This window comes from Bos grunniens, chromosome 19 (genome assembly GCF_055505025.1).
Source record: "Bos grunniens cultivar Pamir isolate PY7600 chromosome 19, Bosgru_T2T1.0, whole genome shotgun sequence".
Classification (NCBI taxonomy): domain Eukaryota; kingdom Metazoa; phylum Chordata; class Mammalia; order Artiodactyla; family Bovidae; genus Bos; species Bos grunniens.
The window spans coordinates 28,297,524-28,319,499 of NC_141183.1; the positions used below are offsets into that span (position 1 = coordinate 28,297,524).

The following is a 21,976-nucleotide window of genomic DNA, read 5'->3' on the forward strand; positions in this document are numbered from 1 at the left end:
TCCCAGGGACCGCAGAGCCTGGTGCGCTGCCGTCTATGGTGTCGCACAGAATCGGACATGACTGAAGCGACTTAGCAGTAGCAGCAGCATGTTCTCAGCTTTTTTCCCATTAGAAAAAAAAAAAAAGTGTTAAAACAATGTCAATCGTGACTCAGTTGGGAACTGCTTTCCAAGGATATTTATTGTGCTTTACTTTTATTTATGTATAAGGCTGTTCTGATTACAGGGCATTTGAAATCATTACTTACAATTCAAGTAGAGAGCATAGAAATTCTCTCATGTTTGGATGACCAAATTCATAAAAAATGTGCTTGATACTGGGGGCCTGAATTCTAAGGGCACATTCTTGAAACCGAGTCATATTTGTAAGAACAACAATACTGGAATACTCATCATACATAACATCAATAGAGATAGATCCCACAGAATTTGTAATTCTTAACTTAAAATTTCAGAGTTCACCTTTTTTAGACTGACACTCCTTTAACATATCCGTAATGTGCCTTCACTCGTGTTTTAGTCTGAGGATGACTGCATTAGATTCTCCTATAAAAGTTTCTTTGGGTTAATTAGCCAATTAAACATTTATTTTTGAAGACCTGATATAACCAGTGGGCACTGCTGGATACAGACTTTAATAAAACAGAAAAATAATTACCATCATGGAGTTTTCGTGCTACTGAGGAAAATAGTTAATTTTTTTAAAAAGTAAGTTCTTTGGGTAAAAGGAGATGAAGGATTGCGGCGTCGGAGGTCGGGGGTGGGGGGGCGTGTCGTAATGTCCAACAGGCTGGAAGAAAGGACGCCGAGCAGGAGGCGGGCAGGTGGCCCATGCCGCCGGGCCCCGAGTTCTAGCTGCCAGACAGCATCTTTTATTTCTGTCTTTTCTCTCGGGATGCGGGCCGGCGCGGAGCGCCATTTGACCGGCCCCAAGAAACCCGCACCTGCCCTCACGGAACTCCCATACCAGCGGGGCCGGCCCGCAGGTGGACAGGATCGCTCGGAGGTCGCGGGACTCGCGATCCCCGGGCTGCGAACGTGCTGCCCGGCGGGATGGCGACGCGTGGGCCGAACCGGACCGAGTCCGCTTGTGTGTGATGCTCTGCTTCCTAACCGGAAGCCCTGACTATATGGCGCTCCAGTACGAACTCCCCGGATCCGGCTCAGCGGACCGCTACCGGGCCCCGCCCAACACCCGCCCTCCCCTGCCCGCCAGTCCCTGCGGCAGTCCAGCTGGCGCAAACCAGCCCCGTCTCCCCTGCGCCCGCGCCCCTCCTCGGACGGCGGGAAGTCACCAATTCCCGTCAGAAGTCTCCTCCGCCGCCCAATGGCTGGGGGACGGGGCGGGGCCTCCGCAGCCCCACCCCGCCGGGCCAGCCCGTGGGGGAGGGGCGCGCCTAGCGCACGCGCGCCGGCCGCGATGACGTAGCGCCGCCCCGGCCTCGGCGACCCGCAAACGCCTCGCGGGCGGTGCCCGCCACTCAGTCGCTGTGCTCCGCTTTGTCCCGGGCCCGTCCGTCAGCCGGGCCGCCTGCAGCCTCGCGCCGCGCTGGCGTCGTCCTCGTCCCCGCCGGCGCCCCGGCCCGAGCCGGACGGCGAGGCCATGGACGCGGAGCTCGTGGTGACGCCGCCGGGCTGCGCGCACCTGGGCAGCTTCAAGGTGGACAACTGGAAGCAGAACCTGCGCGCCATCTACCAGTGCTTCGTGTGGAGCGGCTCAGCCGAGGCCCGCAAGCGGAAGGTGCGCCCCGGCGGCGCGGTTCCGAGGCGGGGGTCGCGCCTCCGCCGTCCCCTCCCCCGCCGCCTGCGCCCGGCGGGGGCGGGGTGGGCGCGGGCGGGCGTCGGGGGCGGTCTTTCCCGGGGCTGCCGGGTGGGAGGGGGAGGGTCTCAGACGTCGCCGCTCTGGGCGTGTCCTGGGGACCCTCCGGTGGGGGCGGGGCGGGGACGCAGCTGCGGAGGGTGCGGCCTGTGCCGCCTACGCTGTGCTAATTCTCCGCGGTCCTGGAGGGTACTTGGGGGTCGCTGGGCCGGGGACTGGCGGTCGGGCGGGGTCCCGGGGACTCGAGTACAGCCGCCACGCGCCTGGCGTGTGCAGAGACGCGCGCTACTCATTTCAGCTCTGGGCGCAGAGTCCACAAGGACGCCCTCCCCCATTTCAGCGCGGGGCTGAGAGTCCACAAGGACGCCCGGCCCCCCCTCCCATTTCAACGCCGGGCGCCCTCGGGACGCAGGGTCCACAAGACGCACCCTCCCCCCCCCAATTTCAGCGCGGGGCTCAGAGTCCACAAGGACGCCCGCCCTCCCCCCCCCCCCATTTCAACGCCGGGCGCCCTCGGGACGCAGGGTCCACAAGACGCACCCTCCCCCCCCCCCCAATTTCAGCGCGGGGCTCAGAGTCCACAAGGACGCCCGCCCTCCCCCCCCATTTCAACGCCGGGCGCCCTCGGGACGCAGGGTCCACAACACGCCCCCCCCCCATTTCAGCGCGGGGCGCCCCCGGCCCAGATCCGTAGGGACGTTCCAGGATGCGGCCCCTCCCTCCAGGTGTGCGCGGATGCAGAGCGCCGCCGGCTCTGCGCTTCGAGTCGAGTCGCTCTTGGCATGAGGGGATTTGCAGTTCACCTGTCGCTGCGCAGGAGCGGTGTAAAGGGGGCCTGTCCGACGGCATAGGGGGCCGACGTGCTTCCTATCTGACGCGGGCGCCTCCCCGAGGGAGCTGTACTCAGTGTCCTGCCTTTGGGCTTGTTAGCTATTTGGAAATTAGAAAATGGCGTTATTCCCTCTTCCTACCTGAAGAAAGTATGTTGTTTCGTGTACGGCGATTTTGCAGTTCGCAGCCCGAGGGCAGGCGCTGTTAGGCAATGTCCACCTTGAATAACATTTTTTTATGGTAAAACTAACATGTGCTGAGCACGTAGGGAATGTTAAGCACCAGTTTTCTTTCTTTTTATCAGTGTGGGTGTTGGGAAGAACTGGCTCTTTGGATGAACCGAAATCGGAGATAAAACAGGCTTCTACTAGGATGGGAGTGCTAGGAGGTTCTTGCTTATGGAGTTGTGTGCCCTTAAAATAAATCACTTGGTTGATTCTGTTCTAAAGGCGATAATCTTGTTACTTACTGCTCTATGTTGTTGGTTAAGATATGTAATTTTTAAATACCGCTTCAAGGAGTCAAGTTTAACCCCTCGTTAACTTTGCCGAATTTCCTGAGGAAAGATTCACTTTTTTTGTTATTGTTACATGTGACTTGGATTAATCTTCTAATATTAATTGCTTAGTTTGAAAATTGTTGACACACGTCTGTATTACTCGATAGTGAGAACTTGAGCTGCAGAGAGACAAGAAGTGAGGTATTAGCCTCTTTGAGAACTCGAGTCTGTTGTGCTGCCTTGCATTATGGTCATATCCCGCCAGTGAATCCTTGTGTCCTCCATCCATTATTCCCTGAATGTTGGGGACTCCGTGCACTTCTAGAATCCTGGTGGCCCAGCCAAGGCGGAGTTTGGTTTGAGAAACAGTAATGTACGTTTGGTAATTTGCAAAGGTTTCTCAGAAGAGGTGCAGGCTTAGTAGTTTGGTTTTAACGCTGAAAAGTTGCCTATAAAATACTTCAACCTAAGTTAAACTTCATTGAAGTTGCTCAAAGAAGCTACAGTGAAGTCTCAGCTATAGTGTAACTACAGGAGTTCAAACCGTGCTTTAAGTAGAGGTGGGTTATGACTTCTGTATCCAAACTCTGCTGCTTCTCCTGGTGGGCTCGATCAGATTTGAGAATTGAGGACTCCGTGCTGCTTTGCTTTTCTGGCGTGGTTCTTGCTGCTTGAGGAATCGTATGTGAAGACGGAAGCTAGCAATGAGGACAGCAGGGATTTTCAGTTCCCCTGGTGGTTATGAGTTAGCCCAGTCTGTTTTATATTTAAACATATAGACATTGGGGGTGGGGGGGACAGGTAATGTTTTTTAAGCAATCATTTTTCTCTTTTTGAACTGTTTCTGTGATTCTGAAGTTTTCCAGAAACTTGTCCTCAAAAAACACAGACCTTTTTGTAGTCATAATAAGTGTTTTTACTGAAATACTTCACCACCGGTGAGGAAGCATCAGCACTCTTGGGCCATTACTGATTCTGGTGTAGTTTGGGCAGTAATCTGGAGGATGACAAACCGCTTTCGAAGTCTTCTCAGTACAACGTTTGCTGACAGGATTCCTAATCATTTGGGTTGGAAATATCTGAGAGGTTTTTTGAGAAAAGGGGCTGGAGACATTGTCTTTTTGTTTCTGGGTAGTCAGTATTTTAGAAGCATGGTTCAAGCCTTTGGTTGAGGGAGGCTTTCCATTTCAGATGGAAAACGGTCTTATTTATCTTGAGTCAGTGTTACTTTACTGTGTATTTTAGAAAAAGGTTTACTCTAGGGTTCTTACTGGTCACCTCTTTTAATCAGTGTTGCTTCAATTCTAGAGTCTGAGATCTGAATGAATCTCTTATGTTTGAACTTTTTAGTAGAAATCATCTTTGGAAAGTAACAGTTGTGCTGTCACTGGCTTAGACAGAATACCTGGAGCTTACAGCGTCTGGTAGATAGATGGTAGACTTAGCTGTTAAACGTCCAGTGTTACTGACTGCAGTGACTAGTCTTTTTCGACCAGGCACTTGGATGATGGTGAGAATGCTGCAGACAGCTGTCTCCTGTCCCTTCAGTTTTTTTAGTTCATTTTTTGGATATGTCCATTCTTTTAGGTATAAGGTTTTCTTTTTCAGAACTTCTTGCTTTGAGGAATTAACTTGTGCTTTATTTATTGATGAATTAGTTCTTTCAGGTTAATATACCTGAGCATTGCAGCACTCACAGGGAGCAGGAGACAGGCTGCTGCTGCTAAGTCGCTTCAGTCGTGTCCGACTCTGTGCGACTCCATAGATGGCAGCCCACCAGGCTCCACCATCCCTGGGATTCTCCAGGCAAGAACACTGGAGTGGGTTGCCATTTCCTTCTCCAATGCATGAAAGTGCAAAGGGAAAGTGAAGTCGCTCAGTTGTGTCGGACTCTTCTCGACCCCATGGACTGCAGCCTACCGGGCTCCTCCGGCCATGGGAGTTTCCAGGCAAGAGTACTGGAGGGGGGGGTGCCAGTGCCTTCTCCGAGGAGACAGACGGTTCCAAGTAAAAGATCTAAAATGAAAACATTGTTCCTTTTGAAGTAATGTAGATTAACCTGCTGTTGTGAAAAATAGAGAACCTTTGCGGTTTATCCATATGGTAACATCTAGCAAGACTAACTCATTGTTAAAATCACTTGCCCACGTGGATACAACCACAGCTTTATTCCTGATTTTCCTGTTTTCCACTTTTGCTCATTTGTGTGTGTGTGTGTTTAGTTCTATGCAGATTAATAACAGTAGTTTTAGATTCAGATTTTAGATTAACAGAAAAGTTACCAGAAATAATACAGATGGAGAAGGAAATGGCAACTCCAGTATTCATTCTTGCCTGGGAAATCCCATGGACAGAGGATCCTGGTGGGCCCCAGTCCAGGGGGTTGCAGAGTTGGACACGACTTAGCAGCTAAATAACAGTAGTGACAATGGAAGTTCTAGACGATATATGAGAACAAAGAATTGGGAGTTGGGGCTGAAGCAAACATCCTGTTGTTTATAGATATGATTATCTATTTAGGAAAACCAAAATGTAGGCGAATATTTTTTAAAAAATGATAATACAGAGAGGTCCTGAATCAATCCCTAACATCTTGCTGATGGTGAAGTTTTTACATTTCTGTGGTACATTGTGTTACAACTAATGCACAAGCTTGATATATCATTATTAACTAAAGATCATACTTTATTCAGATCTGATTAGTTTTTCTCTCGTCCTGTCTCAGGAGATACTTAGTCCGTGTCTCCTCAGGCTCCTCTGTCGCCTCTGCCTGTGGGATCGTAGTTCCCACAAGCACCTCCTGCAGTGGAGTCCTAATCGCTGGGCCACCAGGGAAGTCCTTTTGTCTTTTCCTCTCCCCTGTTTTCCGCCCTCAGCTCCTCTGGATTGTGATGGTTTTTCAGGTTTGCCTTTTGTTTGCTTTTAATGACCGCAGTGGCTTTGAGGAGTATTGGAGTATTAATCAGGTATTTTGTAGGATGTGTCTCAACTTGGATTTGTCTGATGTGTTCTCAGGGTTCACAGCTGTGGTTCCAGGTTTGGGGGGAATCCTGAGCCCTGTTTGTGAAGGTCCGTGCTTTGTGTGGCAGATGCAGGGTCAGAGCGCCACCCCCGCCAGCCCATCCTCCCTGGGTGCTGTCCCGTTGTGGGTGTTGTGTCTCGGTCTCCTCGCCCCTCTCATTCCCACAGGGACCTGCTGAAGAGCTCCAGGCTTTGCCAGGATCATTCCTGGGTCTGGATTTGCTGGCTGCAGGCTTAGGTTTCATGTTTTGTTCTATTTCCTGTAAGTTGGCAGCCAAATCAGAGGCTCCATCAGACCTGAGTTTGGTCCTCTGGCAAGATCTGGAGTGGTTCTGTGTCTTTCCCGAAGGTTCTACTGTCTTGAGCACCCATACTTAAGGGGGCAGGTGTCCAGCAGATGTTGAGAGGTGAGGTACACATAAGGGAACTTGGTTTCTAGGGACTGAGCTGACCTGCCTCATCTTAACCTTGGCAGCTCCTGCGGCAGTGGGCCTGTCAGTCACTTTCATCACCTGTTCCAAGTTCTAGGGAATGAAGTGGGACGGGCAGGTTGCATGAAGTCCTAGGAGAACCCGATGGTCCCTAGCTGCTGCTGCTACTAAGTCGCTTCAGTCGTGTCGGACTCTGTGCGACCCCATAGACGGCGCCCCACCAGGCTCCTCTGTCCATGGGATTTTCCAGGCAAGAACACTGGAGTGGGTTGCCATTTCCTTCTCCAGTGCATGAAAGTGAAAAGTGAAAGTGAAGTTGCTCAGTCATGTCTGACTCTTGGAGACCCCATGGACTGCAGCCTACCAGGCTCCTCCATCCATGGGATTTTCCAGGCAAGAGTACTGGAGTGGGGTGCCATTGCCTTCTCCGAATTGACAGTGGGGAAGGTGATCGAAATGTGAATTAAGGACTGATTGAGGTGGTCAGTACTGAGGTAGGGGAGTGGGTACCTGTGCACTAATGAATGAACCATTGTGAAATGTTGATGGCCCACAGCTGTTGCAGTCCTGTTGGGATCCTGGTGTTAGAAACATTGTTACATTTATGTAACACAATGAAAAGACTGTGCAGTGTGTGTATTGGTATAATTTTAGAGTGGACTTGGGTATTTTTTGTTGTTGGGTGTATAATCCATTCCTTTTGTTACTCATTTTTATGCTCAAATCGGGCCAGAATTTCCTCGGGTAATTCCAAAAGCAGCTCCCATTCCTTCTCAGGCCCATCAGCGTTGGCTGGAGTCAGTGGCTTGTAAGAGGTGCGGTTTGTGTTTGTTTTTATTTGCAGAGCACCAGTTAATCCAAGAGTAGTTTACTCTGGGGTATATGGCAAATCCTTGGTGTTTACGGAAACTGGATTCGTGCTTGGGACTGCCTGCCAGTGGAGCCCTAGTTGTAAAATCTGAATCAGGGCCTTAAAATGAGTCCTGAGCATGGGCTTTTTGTGTGTGAAAAAGACTTAGTCAATTGTGTTTGTGTTACCTCAGGCTTTCTTTCCCTGATCTTGATAGTTTAAGGATGTGACCAGTTTCTTTCTTGTTGTAGCCCATCTGCCTGTGTTTAATTCTTGTGGTTCCCTGTTTGTGTAGCTAAAATTCTTGATGCCTTTTTTCTTTCAGCAGATTTTTCTTTGGGGAGGTGCTGCAAAAGAACAGGTGGCACAGATTTGGATTTAAAATTCAGGAGTTAAATTTTTATCTGTTTTTAAAACTTTTGTGTGTTTTAAGGGGAAATAATGAGTTAAAGTTATGTACTTAACCTGATATATTTAAGAGTCATGCTGGTTTTGAGTTTTTTCTTGGATTTTTTGTTTATTAAGGTCGTAGAAGAGGTTTTTTTTTGTTTTTTTTTTTAATAAAACCATGGTCATGCATTTAATGTATCCAGAGTGGTAAAAACAAGGAACACCTTTTAATCTTTTCTTTACATCTGTAGCCATAGGGAACAGTAAACAGATTCCAGGAGTCTGTTCCTAAGGGTATTTTTATAAAAAGAAAACTTCCAGGCTACTGGGAACCATTCACTGTTACACATCCAAGTAACCATTATATAACTTAAAACTTCCCTTGTGTTACTGAGAACAATTAGAATTAGTTAATTCCTTAGATTGATCATTGGCAGAATAAATAGGTGGTACAATTACTATTTCTTGTATTGCAACATTTCAGAAGTCTTTCCCTTGAGTCTCCCACTCCTGTGGAATTGCCCTGGAGCAGGGCTTCCTGCTGGGGGGGGAGAGGCACTTGGGAGGCTTGGGTGGAAGAGAATTGTTTACCACGGTGCTCGTGATTATCGCTGAGGTTATAAAACTTTGGGTTTCTGTGGTATAGTTCTCACCCACAAACCATTCTTTTTCTTGTTTCTGTGTATTGCTTTGATTCATATCCATCTTGATTGATTATAGATTTGCTGTGGTCTCGGAACCTGGAATATCAAACTTGAAATGGCGTGCTGGTTACCGGTGCCTTGGGGGTGGAGGGGCCCTCGGATGCAGAAGGACCTTTTCTGCTCCTGAAGCTTCACACGCTTGGTCTGAGTGGCTTCAGGTTGGTGGTTGATACTGGCCTCAGTCCTCTTTCGAGGAGCCAGTCTGAGCTAAGTGACCTACGTGCCTTTTGGGTCAATTGACAAAATTAAGGAAAAGATCTTTTAGGTGGGGAGACCTTGAGAGAAAACCTAGGCTTCCACTTCCTCTCTAGCTGTACCTGTTGGAATTACCTTGCTCCCGTGACTCTGAGAACCCCAGGTTCCCAATTCTCTTTTCTGACTTGTAGGCGAAGTCGTGCGTATGTCATGTGTGTGGCCTCCACCTGAATCGGCTGCACTCCTGCCTCCACTGTGTCTTCTTCGGCTGTTTCACGAAGAAGCACATTCATGAGCACGCCAAGTCCAAGAGGCACAACCTGGGTAAGACCCTCCTGATGCACACCTCCGGGGCTTTGGGGTCATCTTCCCAACTCGCTTCTTTGACTTTGACCTTCCGCTCTCCCAGGAGTCTGCCCTTATCTGAAGTGGTCTGTGCTCTCCTTGGAACTCCTGTGGGGAGGGGAGAGAAACTGAGCCCACAAGTGTTACTGCCCCGCTTGCCTGAGGTCATGTAGAGTGTGACCCTAAAGGACGACTTTCTCTGAAGAGTGCATTTCCTGCAATGGAACATCGGAGACTTGTCTTTCCCTCTGAAAAGCATGGTTAGGTGTTAGATTAGGCAGAAATCTGCAAAGGCCGTCCATGCAGCTTTAGGTTATTGGTATCATTATGGGGTTGGGGGCACCGGGTGAGTTCAGCACTGTCTGTGAGGGGTTGGCTTGTTGTTTGTTCATGGAGAGGCTGGAGGTGCTGGCATCAAGGTGGGGTTACATGAAGCTGAGTTTTGCTCTAGTCTTTACTTTCTGACTGCTGTCAATAAGTTTTTCTCTCCTTGAGGATTATGTTTTCTGTCAAACGATGGTGAGGATTCCTGTAAGGAACTCACTTTCACAAGGTCCAGGCCACAGGCCCTTTCCTACAACACAGCTTCCTGTGACCCAGTCTTCCTGTGTGGAGATGGCGTCCGAACTCAGTCGTTTCCAGAGGTCATGCTTCATCTCTAGCTGAGAGCCTGAACCAGGCAGGGGAGGGGTCAGCCCAGGACGAGGCATTAACTGGCCTTTTCGAAGGAGAGCTGATGACACTGATGGTGCTTCACAGGCTGTGGGTGGGTGGCCGCCCAGTGGGGCCAGCAGTCAGCAGTGGGATCTCACCCAGAGGGACCGGAGAGAAGGGCTGATGGTCACGGTGGGGGTGGGATCCTTTGGTGTGTGGTAGAGAACTTCGTGCTTCATTCCATCTGACTCTCAGATGAGACCATGTAGGGTCTCACATGTGGGCTGCAAGTCTCTGTGGTTACAGGGGTCGTGTAATCTGACTCTGAGACCAGACCCATGTAGGGCTCTCACATGTGGGCTGGGAGTCTGTGTGGTTAGGAGGGCTGTGCAGAAGTGGGAACACTTTTACACTTAAAAGACTTTGTGAAGAATCTTACTGAAACCCAGTGTCGTCTACAAAAGTCACTTTAGAAACATGGTATTTGTTCATGTTATCAGCCTGCTTGATAAGCTCTGCCTCTACTTTTGCCAAAATGAGCCAGTTTTAGGAAGTTTGCTTCAAGAGACAAAAGCACAGAACAGGAGCAAGATTCTGGCCATTGCTGGGTTAGAACGCGGTTTACCGAAGAGTGTGTGTGTGTGTGCTCTTTAGGTGCTTCAGGTTTACACGTTTACAGAAGAGGGAGAGAGTGAGAGTGTGTGTGCGCGCGCACGCGCCTCAGGTGCTCCAGGTTTACATGTTTATGGGAGAGAGAGTGTGTGTGTGTGTGTGTGTGTGTGTGTGTGTGTCCACTTAAGGTGCTCCAGGTTTACATGTTCACAGGAGAGAGAGAGTGTGTGTGTGTGCATGTGCCAGGTTTACATTTTTACGGAAGAGTGTGTGTGTGTGTGTATGTGTGTTGGGAAGCCCTGGGCACAGGTCCAGGTTGTTTGCTTGGCGGCTGTGCTGCCTGCATCCTGGCACAGTGAGGGCTGCTGGGCGCCCGGGTCACAGAGCTCTGGTCCCGGGAGTCTCTGTGGGCTGATAGGAATGCAAGTTTCCCTTGTTTCACAAGAAAGGCAGAGGGTCCTGGTACCGAGGGGTTGGGTCCTTTGTAGAGTACAGACGTGGCACCTCTTTCTCCCTCAGATTGCTCAACCCTTGAGGGAGCTTCCAGGGAGAGTTCACGTGCCTCACCTGCTTTGGACACACGTCTGAAGCGGGGGCACAGCCTTTGGTAATAGTGGGATTTTCTGGTTAGAGAAATGCTACCTAGAAAGCTTACATGTGTGTTTGTGTCTTGAAGCATTACCTTTCCATCTTTAATTAGTTTTGTTTCTTCTTTCTTTTTCAGCCATCGAGCTCATGTACGGAGGTATCTACTGCTTTTTGTGTCAGGACTACATTTATGACAAAGACATAGAAATCATTGCCAAAGAGGAGCAGCGGAAAGCTTGGAAGATGCAAGGTTTGGTTTTCCGGAGCTCTGTGAGCCTGGTTGTGTCTTCGCCTGCATCCCCTGCCCCTCATCTGTCAGGGGGAGGGGGGAGGAGCCCCCATACCTGCCTGCTACCTCCTGCAAGTTCGGGGGGGCGCCCAGGGAGGCAGGTGCGGAGCCCACAGTTTCCTGGACCTGTGCTTTTGCCTGGGTCCTCACAGGCCTGCGACTGCCACAAGGGGTTCAGCCCTGGTCCCTCTACTCAGGGATTAAGGCTGAGGAGATGCTGGTCTCTGGACTGCTGACACCGCTCTGAACAGGTTCTGTTCTCCTCTCCTCCGGGAACGTGGCTTACTCACGGCACATTCCCTGAAGGAAACTCCTTTAAGTGTCTGGAACAGGGTCTTAGAAGAACCCCACATTGCCCCGTCTTTGAAATACAGCCTAATAAACTGCCACCACCACACTGGTTCACACACACAGTGTAGCTAACGGCACCCTCCTGCTTAGGTGTCGGGGAGAAGTTTTCAACATGGGAGCCGACCAAACGGGAGCTCGAGCTGCTGAAACACAACCCCAAGCGGCGGAAGATCACGTCCAACTGCACTATTGGTGGGTGGGCGCGTGCCCGGTGGGGCCTTAGGGGTGTGCCCAGCAGGGCAGAGCCCGAGGGTGGGGCTCTTCAGGAAGCAGGTGTGAGTGTGAGCAGTCTCCCTGGCCCTGCTGAGACTGCAGGGGACGTGGTGTGGCTGCCAGCTTGTCGGGGAGACTGCTCTCTGACCTGTTCCCTCGTTACCGGAGGCCTTCAGGCAATTCTGCCAGAATGGTTGATGCTGAAATTAGGGGCCAAATGCTGGGGATCAGCACCCCTCGGGGCCTTTTCCTATAAGAGGAGCACAAGCCTTGGACAGAGGCTCCGTTCTTCTCACATGAGCGGGGCCGTGGGCTGGTGGGGTCCTAATGCTGGCTGACCCAGCCCTCCGCCGCCAGGTCTGCGCGGCCTCATCAACCTGGGGAACACGTGCTTCATGAACTGCATCGTGCAGGCGCTCACGCACACGCCCCTGCTGCGCGACTTCTTCCTGTCCGACCGGCACCGCTGTGAGATGCAGAGCCCCAGCTCCTGCCTGGTCTGCGAGATGTCCTCCCTGTTCCAGGAGGTACGGGGCTGGGAGGGGGCGGAGGGGGGTTCTGTCACCTCCCCTGCGGTGGACATCTCGTATACGCCCCTGTTGTGAAACCACGTGTTCTTCCCAAGGGGGTCTCCAGCCAAGAGACTCGGTGTCATTTTCAGGCTCACTGCTGCCATAGACTGGGTGTGAGCAGCGGACGCTGGCCCCCTTGCCCCCCTCAGCCCCCATCCGTCACCTGCCGCTTTGTCCACAGGGTGGTGGGTCTCGTTGCCAGCCTTGCTGACTGTGTCACCAGAGGTCTCTGTCCCTGATGGGCTCGCAAGCTGACCCTCCAGGCTCAGGGCCCGAATGCAGGACAGGGTCCTGCAAGGACCCAGGTGTCTTCAGGTGATGGCCCTAGGCCTTTGATTGCATCCTCTCATTTCCCTGGTGCACCCCGGCTGCCTGGAGCCTGCCTGACTTCGGTGCTGGAGTTATTCACCGTCTGGCCCTTTTCAGAAGTCTCCCGATCCCTGGCCCATCCAGTGCCCATGTTCCTGCAGCCTGCCAGCAGTGGCTGGCGTTACAGGAGTGAACAAGCTGAGTGGTATTGTTGGGCCGGAGCAGTCTGGTGGGGGTCTCATTCAGGCACTGGTGGTGGTCAGTTCATCTTGTCACGTTGGTCTTTAGGCTCCGGTTTATGGGGGTACAATTTACACAGAACAAAAGTCACCTTTTAGTGTATATGTATGATCGTGTGTTTCAAAAAACCTTTTTATTCACATTTGACCAAAGTAAAAGTGTTACTGGTTTCATTGTGTCCAACTTTTTGCGGACCCATGGACTGTAGCCCACCAGGCTCCTGTGCCAGTGGAATTCCCAGGCGAGAGTATTGGAGTGGGTTGCCATGCCCTCCTCTGTTTCGATGAAAGTTTGCCACAGTTCATCACTTTGATGTATTTCTAGAAAACGGATGGTGGGAATGGAGAAAACTTAGGTGCAGACTCCAAGTAAAAACACAGTTTGCACAAGAAGGAGAGGAGATGGCCACCTGCCCACTCATTGTCGGGTGTGCACGTAGGGGCTCTGTGTTGCTCCTGACGAGGCTGCCGCTCCTTCTCTCTGCACAGTTCTACTCGGGGCACCGTTCCCCCCACATCCCGTACAAACTGCTGCACCTCGTGTGGACTCACGCCCGGCACCTGGCAGGCTACGAGCAGCAGGACGCACACGAGTTCCTCATCGCAGCCCTGGATGTCCTGCACCGGCACTGCAAAGGTGGGGCTGCGGGGTGCACCTTCCAGGGTGGAGCTGTGGGGGTGCACCTTCCAGGGTGGGGCTGCAGGGGTGGGGCTGCTGGGGTGCACCTTCCAGGGTGGGGCTGCGGGGGTGCACCTTCCAGGGGCTCTGCAGGGGTGCACCTTCCAGGGTGGGCTCTGCAGGGGTGTGGGCTGCAAAAGTGAGGGCCCAGCAGGGGTGAGGACAGGGCTGCTCCTGGACCAGTTACTGGACATGAGATACATTTAGTGTCAGATAGACGGCGGGAAGGTGTTACGGAGAAACAAGGGGAGAAAACGGAACATACTGCGGGTCCACCGAGGTCCTCCTGCAGCAACCTTCCCTAGGGGACCAGCCCTGTCCCTGGGCTCAGCGGCTTGATGGCAAGCTGCCTTGGGGCCCAGGGTCACAGAGCCGTGGTCTCCCCAGGTGACGATAACGGAAAGAAGGCCAACAACCCCAACCACTGCAACTGTATCATAGACCAGATTTTCACAGGAGGGCTGCAGTCTGACGTCACCTGCCAGGTGTGCCAGTAAGTGCTCCCCCCCTGCCCAGGGATTCTGGGGCCTTGTCGCTCTGCTGCCCACAGAGCCATCCTTGCTCACATGTGCCCCTGCTTGCTCCTAGTGGGGTTTCCACCACCATCGACCCCTTCTGGGACATCAGCCTGGACCTCCCTGGCTCTTCCACGCCCTTCTGGCCGCTGAGCCCTGGAAGCGAGAGCAGTGTGGTAAATGGGGAGAGCCACGTGTCAGGAACCACGACCCTCACCGACTGCCTGCGGAGGTGAGGTGGCCACGCCTCATGGGCAGGGGGGCCCTTCTTGTGGCTGCTTGGGGAGCATCCTGAGAAAGCCAGACCTCCCCGGGCCCCACGTTCCCACATAGGAGCTGAGGGGGCACGTTTTAAGAATGTTGTATCAGTGGAATTGTAATCTCTCAGGGTTGACTTTTCCACTCACCCTAATTCTCTGGAGGTTTATCCAGGTTGCGTGTATCACCAGTTGCTTCCTTTTAAGTGCTCAGTAGTATTCTGCAGCGTGCATGCATTAACCACTCATTTGCTGAAGGACATCTGTGTTGTTTCCAGGTTTTTCTTGGCCCTTACAAATAAAGCTGCAGTTAGTAACCACTCACATACAGTTTTGTGTGAATGCTGGTTTTCACTTTTCAGGGAGTAATTTGACTGCTGTGTCTTACGGTAGTTAGAAAATCATTACTTAGGATGAGAATTCTTTATGATAGAGAAGAGGAAGAAGTAGCTTTTTTGTTTTTCATTGTAACCTTATAAGCGTCCTTAAAAAGCGTCCTTAATTGTGCATGTGTTTAGGAACAAGATGAACCCACTGAAAGTGATAAAAAAAAACTCTTCTCTCTTTCTTTTCTTAGTGTTCTCATTTTCTTTTTTAACTAAAAGTACACGTTTTTGACATGTTGCAGATTTACCAGACCGGAGCACTTAGGAAGCAGTGCCAAGATCAAATGCAGCGGTTGCCATAGCTACCAGGAGTCCACCAAGCAGCTCACCATGAAGAAGCTGCCCATTGTGGCCTGCTTCCACCTCAAAGTGAGTTCCCTGAGCACGCCCCGGGCCTGAGGTGGCTGTGCAGTGCCCACCTTGCCTCTGGAGCACATAGGCCAGTGCCTCCTGTAAGTGACTGTTCTGTCTGCTGTCAGGAGGTTTGCTGTGAATCAAAAAGGAGTTACTTTAACTGAAACAGGGCAAGTTACTCTGGGTAGGGGTGGGTAGGGGTTTACTCCTCCTCCCCTCCAAATTCTTCCATCCTCACCCCAAGTTTTCTGATTTACTTAAAAGCAAAGACCCTTTGCACTGAGGTCTAATCCTGGGGTCAGCATGCCTTCTGTGAAGGGCTAGTAACAAGCGTGAGTCCCGAGTGACGAGCTGAGAAAGAACAGCAGCAGGGCTGCTGTGTTTGCTCTTCTTGGGCATTCCTTAATGGTCTCTGTTGCTTACTCTTCCGCTTTGGGACCCTTTAAAGGTGTAAGACAACCCAGAACCCCAGCCCTGCCTTGCTGCTGGTCCAGTGTCCCGTTTTGTGGGGAAGCGTCCTATCTGGCAGGGGGCACAGGGCATGGGGTGTGGGCCCTGTTTTTCCTGCCAGACACTGTGTCACGTCCACACCTGCCATCAGGCCCATTGTTTCAGGGGTGGGGGGCTAAGCCCCATGGGGTTTGTGCTGTGGATTCTGAGCTCTGGCTCTGGGCAGAAGCAGGGCACTTAAGAAAACACAGGAAGGCGTGTTAGAAGCCCCGGAGACACGGTGGGAGGAGCCCTAACCCATCTCCCCCATCCCTCCGTTCCTGCAGCGGTTTGAACACTCAGCCAAACTCCGGCGTAAGATCACCACCTACGTGTCCTTCCCCCTGGAGCTGGACATGACCCCCTTCATGGCCTCCAGGTTTGTTCTCTGTCCACGAGCGGGCGGGGGTGGTGCCAGGTCCCTGATGAGGCCCCAGTGAGCCCTGACGTCATGGAAGCCCCTGACCCCTCCCCGTGTGAGGGAGGCTGGCCCCCGACTAGCTGTCGTAGCACTGGCTCAGACTTGGGCTGTCTGCCCGTAGGCAGCATTTCAGCCGCAGGCATTGGGGTGGAATACAAATCAGCAGGGTGGTTCTGCAGCTGCAGATGTCACTTGCTTTGTTTTCAAGTCTGTGTTTTCTGGACCACTTAAAATTTACCTTCACAAAACGCCCGGACACTTACTAGTGTGTCAGACGAGGGCTGCTGTGGTGGACGACTCCAGGGGGTGTCGAAGCAGCAGAGACCTGAGCCCATGTAGGCCACAGGAGGGTCCAGTGAGGCTGACCCCCTGGCCAGGGCTGGAGTGGGGAGACAGGATGGGTTGGGGGAACCGTGGGTCCTGGCTGACTCCAGCTCTGTGCCTTGGTGTGGATGGTCCACTTGGCCAGCCTGGGCCTCAGTTTCCTCACTGTAAGTTGGGGCCGTCTCTGCCTGAGGCAGAGTTTTTGGGAGAACCAGACGCGTGGAAGCCACACAGTCATGCCTTGCAAGTCCCTGGTGAGGGTGATCAGTTAACATTTTGATCAAGGCTGAGTGTCCTGCTGTCCTTACAGCAAAGAGAGCAGGATGAACGGACAGTACCAGCAGCCGACAGACAGTCTCAACAATGACAACAAGTGAGTGGCTCCACCTGGCGGGCGGGCCAGCGTCTTGAGTGAGAGTTGGCCCTGGGCCTTAGGGAGGCCCCACCTGCATTGCCCGGAAGACTGTGTGTGTGTGTGTGTGTGTGTGTGTGTGTGGCTGGCTGGCCATGGGGAGGGGGTGGCCAGGCTGTGTGTCTTCTGGTCACTGGCTGGCTTCCTATAGTGCTGCGACCACTCCTCTGTCAGGGCAGGGCCTCCCCCCACCTGCATCTAAGCTGGCCTCCTTTTGCAAGAGCCTGACCTTCCCGGCACCTTGACTAGGCCCTGTCCTCCTTTCCCGTCCTTCCTACTGGTGGCTGAGGGGAGGCTGCAGCCGCTCCAGTGTCTCCCAGGCGGCCTGTCCCCTTACCCTTCCCTGTCAGCGTTCATTCTTGGGCTGCTGCTGTGGGGACTGTGGTCCCAGGTGGTGACAGGGTTGAGTGATCTCCGTGTCCCTGCTGCCATCCCCTCAGGTACTCGTTGTTTGCGGTGGTCAACCACCAGGGGACCCTGGAGAGCGGCCACTACACCAGCTTCATCCGACAGCACAAGGACCAGTGGTTCAAATGTGATGACGCCATCATCACCAAGGCCAGCATTGCGGATGTGCTGGACAGCGAGGGGTGCGTCCTGCAGGGCCAAGGTCCCCTGACGGCAGCTCCCCCTGTGCCCATCTGGGAGGCTCCTGCCCCAGATGATCTGCTGTGACCCTGACAGCATTTGGGCTTGGAGTTCCAGGCAGCAGGGCAGCCTTGAGATTCTGTGGTGGCCCTGAGAGGGCTGGGTGGGTGGAACCTGGGGCAGGCATCCTTCAGAGAGGGACCCCCAGCCAAGGGAGAGCGGTCTCAGGCTGGGGCATGGGCTGGGGGCCTCAGCTCTGCGGGGACAGGTGCCCCATGGCCACCCCGGGTGGGAGGTGAGCTTGCCTTCTCCTCCACAGGTACTTGCTGTTCTACCACAAGCAGTTCCTGGAGTACGAGTAGCCCCGTGGGAGCCCCCGCACGCCCGGGGCCACGCTGTGCAGACGCTTGGCAGGAGGTTGGCCCAGGGCTTGGGGGCAAAGGAGACAGTGCCTGCATGTCTCCCATGCCCCTTGGAGTTCCAGCGGCTTCAGGCTGGAGGCTCCAGAGCAGGTCGAGATCGCGCCCTCGCAATCTCTTTCTTGGTGAATTTGGGGTCTTGAGTGTGCGTAGCGTGGATCCAGGGCCCGGAGCCTGCGGAGCTGACAGCCCTGCGCGGCCTCCAGCTTGTCTGTCCTGCAGATGCCAGCGTTGTCCTGCATGCGGAAGGACCTCCCTGTTTTCTAGAAATAGGTGTTTTCTTATTCTCTCTCTTTCTCTCTTCTCCATGATCGTGAATTTCATGAATGCAGTGATAGTGATGTGAATGAATTACCGAGTTCAGACTGAACCTTAGATCGTTTTCCCTTGATTCTGGAGAGTGGGTCTTGCTTCTTCACTGGTGCTGCTTTGGTTGCCCCCACCCCTCATCCCCAGGGACCTCCGTGTCTGTGTCAGAGCCGCGGGTGAGGAGCGGGCTGGGCAGGGTACAGTCTCTGTCTTTAACTCGTGTGTCTAGTGGTTTCACTGCTTCTCTCCCGTGTCTCCTTCGTGGCCACCTGGCCCACGAGCTCTCCCAGTCGCTGCTGGGCAGTGGACATGTTGGATGGCGTCAGTGGGCCTTGCAGGGTTGGGGGGGTGTTGCTGCGTTCTACGCTGGGGGTCTCTGCTTTCCATTCTGCTTGTTTCTGTTGCAGCAGGAAAGACTGCTGGCACAGAGCCAGTGGGACGGGCTGAAGGAGCAGATGCACCCGTCTATCCACACCCTGACTTAGATTGTCCATTCTGAGAGAGTCCAACCTGGAGACGGGGACAAGCCCATCTGTCCTGAACTGTGAGGGCTACTTCCTGGAGAGGAACACATCCCCCTGCAGCTAGGTCCGCGGGCTTTCTGCAGAGGGCCAGGTGGTGGGTGCTCCCGGCTTGTGGGCCCTGTGGTTTCTTTCATAGCTGACACATAGACAGATGTAGCTGTGTTCTGGAGAACTTTATAGGAGCTGGAAATATGAGTATCACATACTTTTCCCATGTTACAGGGTGTTAAGTTTTTTCACTCTGTAAAGGTGTGCACATAGTTCTCAGCCAACGGGCAGTGGACTGGGTCCAGCTCATCAGCTGCTTAGGTCCAGGAGCGGCGTGGTTGCTGTGCAGGGTGGAAGGTGCTGGCTGGGGTTCCTAGGCCGGGTCATCATACCCGGCGGATACGGCCCAAGTGCCTGCCAGGGTCACTCAGTTGTGTTTCTGTATTTCAGGAACACAAGTTATTAAGCTTATTTTGAAACAGCTGTGAGCATCATCAGACATGCAGGTGGGCGCCCGTTCTCAGAAACTACCCTGCGTGGCCCGTGCACTATGCCTGCTCTGAGGGCTCTGGACAGAGGCCTCGCGGGCCGGGCCCTGGGCTGGAGGTGACTGTGGAGCTCTGGGCCCGGGGCCTCCATGTTAAGTCGGGGCAGAGTGGATGTTCTGGCTTTGGGTTTCTGTTGGCTCACTCTGTCCCTCCCTGCACCCCTCTGGGCCCTGCATTCACGTCCATAGCTCCTGGATGGGGAGACAGTGAAGCCAGGTTTCTCTTTTCTAAATGTTATTTTTGAATTTTTATATCCGGATTAATGCTCTTTACTCCCTCTGGCCTGCTGTTCTGAGCACTTAGCTCTGTGTCTGCTGACGAGATCGCCCCCTGACTGTTAGAGCCACGTGGGGTGGAGGCGGGGTGGGCGTGACGCTTCGGCTGTGCCGAGGTCCTGCCGTGATGTCAGGAACAGAGGCTGCGTTTGGGAGTCCTTTCTCTCAGCTCCCAATGCAGCTGCTGGAAACAGTTTCCCGTTTCTTAAAACCACTTGCATTGACGTCTGGACCACAGAGGACTCCTGGGCGACCCCTCCCCCTGCGCTCGTGTATCAAAGTGACTGTGTCTCTGAGATGTCGGCTGCTGTGTCGACACGTCGCGGGGAGGGGGCGGCTCGCTCTCTGGGGTGTCCTGAGTTGGGGAGTGGGGCCCTCCTGCCTGCACCAGAGCGCCTGGGACTCGCCCTTCTGCAGTGTGTACACTCGTGCTGTCGTAGCTTGCTCAGTGTAGATGCTCCCATTGTATCAAATTGCCATTCTTTTGACAGTTCAGGTAACTGATTTACTATAACTTTGACAACAAAATCATAAGAACAAGATGCCAGTGATTGTGCTGTGGATTTTATCATGGGGATGTCTCCATGTCCCTTTCCTTGCCGTTCTGAGGGACTGTTAGGCTCCTCTCCTCCCTAATGGCTTGTAGTCTTTCATGTGTCGTAATAAAGCTACATTTTATTCTGAAAGCTGGTGGTCTCCCATTTCTGCGGCCGAGGCCCTCCTGAGCCCCTTTATTTGTTCAGCCCCAACCTGCTTTGGGCCAGAAAGCCCATGTTTGCATCTCCTCATCCTGGCCATGATGGCGACTTGAGGAGCCTGGGGCTCAGGGCCTTGTGGTCCATCAGATTTTGAATTTAATGTCACCTGAGGGGCTTTAAATGCAGGAATCCTTGGAGACTTTGAGCACAGGACCTGGGATGTGGGGAAGGCCACCCTGCGGTTGAGCAGGTGGCAGGTGTGAGTCAGCAGAGAAGGTCCCTGGCCTGGTGAGTGCTGTTTGACTCTGCGCTTGTCATGGGCTCTGGCCCCTCCAGCCTGTGGACCCTTCATTTCCGAAGCATCCCTTTCAAGATGCCTGAGGTGCAGTCTTCTTGAGTTCCCTCACGTGGAAATAGCAGGAAGCGCCAGCAAGTCCCCGGGGCTCCAGAGTAGCCGTCCGTGCCTTACCCACAGTCTCTCCACGTTAACCAGGACCACTGCTGTATCCCTGCAGAAAGCCCCCCCCCACCCCAAACTGCCCCCAGGGTCTTAGACCTTCAATCCAGCGTTGTCCAGGCCGGGAATGAAGACCTACAATGGGGTTGTTGGTACAAAGCTGTAGTGTTCCAGTCCTGCCCCAGCTGTTGCCCTCCATCCCGGGACCTGTGTGCTCTGACCATGGTCTGGTTAAAAGTGTTAAGTTGTCCTGGAAGTTGTGCCTTCAGCAGTCGGACTCGTGGAGCATCGTGACCTGGGGAGTGTGGACAGGCAGGGCAAGCGGAGCTGAGTCCAGAAGATGGGTCCATCCCACAAAGACAGATGCTGACCCCCCCATGTAGTCGCCCAGCCAGCAGGTGGCCACCTGCTGCTGTGATACGGGAAGTGACCTGCAGGCTTCAGAGCTGGTTTAGGGGCTGGGCTGGGCAGGCATCCCACAGGAGTGACTGGTGAGCTGGGCCCGGGGCCTGCCGTGGAGCCTGTTCCAGTATCCCCCCGCTACCCCATTTTGATGGCCCCTTTGTCTGTGGGCCCTTGGAGCAATGGCGTGGGGGCAGTGAGCCATCGGCACCCAGAACAGGTGGCTTTGTCCACCTGGTGAGCGTCCTTGGTCAGGCTTCTTGGTGAGCACAATCTGTTCCTGACCTGAGGTCTGTCCCCACTCACATCTTCTGTCGCTGGCCTTCTAATCCTGTTCCTTCTGAGTCTTTAACTGTCCAGCGAGCTGTTGGCGCTGCCCCAGGAGTCCACATAGGTCAGTACTTGTGGCCAGTCTGGTTCCTGACAAGGTGGGTAACCAGGTACAGTACTCAGAGTTCTGCTTGGAGCGAGGACTTCCCTTTGTTGCGGTCTTTCGGGATGCCCCTCGGTCCCTGGTCACAGGGTGTGTGTGGATGCTGGAGCCGCCATGCCTGCTGCCCGTGCGTGTCCACTGCCGCACACTCACCCTCGTGTGTGCAGGGCGCTCATCCCTCCCGGGACGGAGGTTCTGTGTCCGCGTCAGGTGCTTGGCCCAAGCAGCGGCTCTTCCTGTGGCGGAGGATGGACCCTCGGGGGGGATGAGGTCAGTGTGCTCGCGGCACCTGTGCTGGTGCCCCGGGGTTCCTGCTGGACTCCTGATGCGTCCTCAGGCTCAGTGGTGGTGCCTCACACTTGTGCTCCTGCAGGTCCTGCTTTCACTGGGAGCCATGTGCTGCCAGTGTGGACAGGTGGATTTAACGCCCGAACGTGTCAGCACGGCTGCCGGTTCACACAGGAGGTGTGGGGGTGTGGCACCTTGTCTTCTGCTTCAGACCGTGGACACCCTGGAAATGCCACCAAATTGGGGGCCCGTGAGTATGGGGGTTTCTCATGTGTTTATAGTTGTTTAAATTCTTATT

General features: G+C 53.5%; 1 protein-coding gene across 1 annotated transcript; it reads left to right on the plus strand.

The window, feature by feature from the left end:
* The first annotated feature begins 1,447 nt into the window (after positions 1-1,447).
* USP22 (ubiquitin specific peptidase 22) lies at positions 1,448-20,086 on the plus strand. Its single transcript, XM_086358297.1, has 13 exons — positions 1,448-1,741; positions 8,932-9,064; positions 11,076-11,189; positions 11,670-11,771; positions 12,150-12,319; positions 13,402-13,549; positions 13,979-14,084; positions 14,180-14,338; positions 14,992-15,118; positions 15,880-15,971; positions 16,648-16,710; positions 17,190-17,339; positions 17,657-20,086. Exons 1-13 carry the CDS (start codon positions 1,604-1,606, stop codon positions 17,697-17,699), a joined length of 1,545 nt encoding a protein of 514 aa, XP_086214423.1. The 5' UTR covers positions 1,448-1,603; the 3' UTR covers positions 17,700-20,086.
* Positions 20,087-21,976: the final 1,890 nt, after the last annotated feature.

Bases quoted from the DNA above. Each gene is read 5' to 3' on its own strand.
- USP22 (XM_086358297.1), top strand. From the start codon at position 1,604: ATGGACGCGGAGCTCGTGGTGACGCCGCCGGGCTGCGCGCACCTGGGC. The intron at 11,190-11,669 runs GTTTGGTTTTCC...CCTCCTGCTTAG, and splicing joins GAAAGCTTGGAAGATGCAAG to GTGTCGGGGAGAAGTTTTCA. The intron at 11,772-12,149 runs GTGGGTGGGCGC...CTCCGCCGCCAG, and splicing joins CACGTCCAACTGCACTATTG to GTCTGCGCGGCCTCATCAAC.